This window comes from Urocitellus parryii, chromosome X, assembly GCF_045843805.1.
Source record: "Urocitellus parryii isolate mUroPar1 chromosome X, mUroPar1.hap1, whole genome shotgun sequence".
Taxonomy (NCBI): domain Eukaryota; kingdom Metazoa; phylum Chordata; class Mammalia; order Rodentia; family Sciuridae; genus Urocitellus; species Urocitellus parryii.
This window is the reverse complement of record NC_135547.1, coordinates 98,496,878-98,498,331: the sequence shown is the minus strand read 5'-3', so window position 1 is coordinate 98,498,331 and position 1,454 is coordinate 98,496,878. Positions and strand designations below refer to the sequence as shown.

Sequence of the window (1,454 nt, the reverse complement as noted above, 5' to 3'; positions counted from 1 at the left end):
ATGGGGGTGACGGAAGAGGTGTTGAAGAAGGCCAAAGACTACGTGAAGACTAAGGAGTTCCGGGATTACGTAACCAGCACCCACTTCTGGGGTCCTGTGGCCAACTGGGGCCTTCCATTGGCCGCCTTGAGGGACATGAAGGCGTCGCCGGAGCTCATCAGTGGCCGCATGACCACAGCGCTCATCTTGTACTCGATGACCTTCATGCGCTTCGCCTACCGAGTGCAGCCTCGAAACATGTTGTTGATGGCGTGCCACTTCACCAACGTGGTGGCACAGAGTGTGCAGGCTGGCCGCTACATAAACTATCACTATCTTGGTGACGCCCAGCGGGCCACCGCCGCCAAGGGCAGCGCAACTCCAGCGGCTAGCTCCGGTGTCCAGTGCCCCCCAAAAGCTTCCTAATGTGTGGGGACTCCATCAGATCTTTGCAGCTTGCAGGCTGAGCCATATTTCCTTCTGAAGACCCATGGAAATTGGTTCTGACTCAAAAAAAAACAATGAGAAAATGACTTAAAACTGCAGTTTGATTAATAAACAATAGCATCACAAGGAAGCTGTTGATCGTTGCCTATTTTGTGAACTGGAAATCAGTTTTTGGCGGAGGGTAGTTTGGCTTGGAGGATCTGCACATTGTGGGGTCGGAGGGAGGACGAAGACTTTGGGAAAACATTTAACATCATCCACTGGCTCATAGTTCTTTGTTTTGCTTTCCGTTCCTTTTTGTTTGGCTCTCTGGGGAACATGCTTATTACCACACCTGATTTTTAAAACTTGATACAAGTCTGTACCAAAAAAGTTTGGGGGCTATTTCTATTGAGGGAAATGTTTCCATGTGAGTTTAAACAGGAATGTGAAATCCAGTGTAAATTTGTAAGGACCACTTAGAGAATCTAGAATCAGTTATAGAATCTGCCATGGAGACGGGATAACAACTCTGAGGATGGTTGCTGTCAACCCTGGGTTCTAGGCAAATAAAAAGTAAAAACGACAAGGCCATAATTCTTTCCTCCTTATCAAAAATGGAGATAGTTAACCTATCACCCTGTGTTGAATGCTAGCTAGGGTTGGGGTGTGAAGGGAAGTGGTCAAAGGAGTAGCCCAGAATATTTCCCTAGAGATCCTGTGGGTGCTAGACTTAAACCAAGGAGCAGAAGAAGAGGGAAAAGAGAAGGGTGGGGGCTGTGGGGCCATGACCTCCAGGGTAGAGGCTGCCCTCTGGCATTTGACCCTACATTTTCCCCTGAGGATGCAGGAAGATCCAGATAGGTCTGTCACTGGGGAACCCAGTGTGTTTGGAAGTGCTCAAACTATGCTTTTGTTTATTTTGGTACTGGGGATTGAACCCAGGGGTGCCCTACCACTGAGCTATATCCTCAGTCCTTTTTGTTTTTATTTTCGGTTTTGTTAAATTATTGAGACTGGCCTCTAACTCGTGATCTTCCTGCCTCAGC

At 47.8% G+C, this 1,454-nt stretch overlaps 1 protein-coding gene across 1 annotated transcript; it reads left to right on the top strand.

Annotated features, from left to right (window-relative positions):
- Positions 1-405, top strand: Mpc1l (mitochondrial pyruvate carrier 1 like). The gene has a single exon (XM_026387594.1). It carries the CDS (start codon positions 1-3, stop codon positions 403-405), a length of 405 nt encoding a protein of 134 aa, XP_026243379.1.
- The last annotated feature ends 1,049 nt before the right edge of the window (positions 406-1,454 follow it).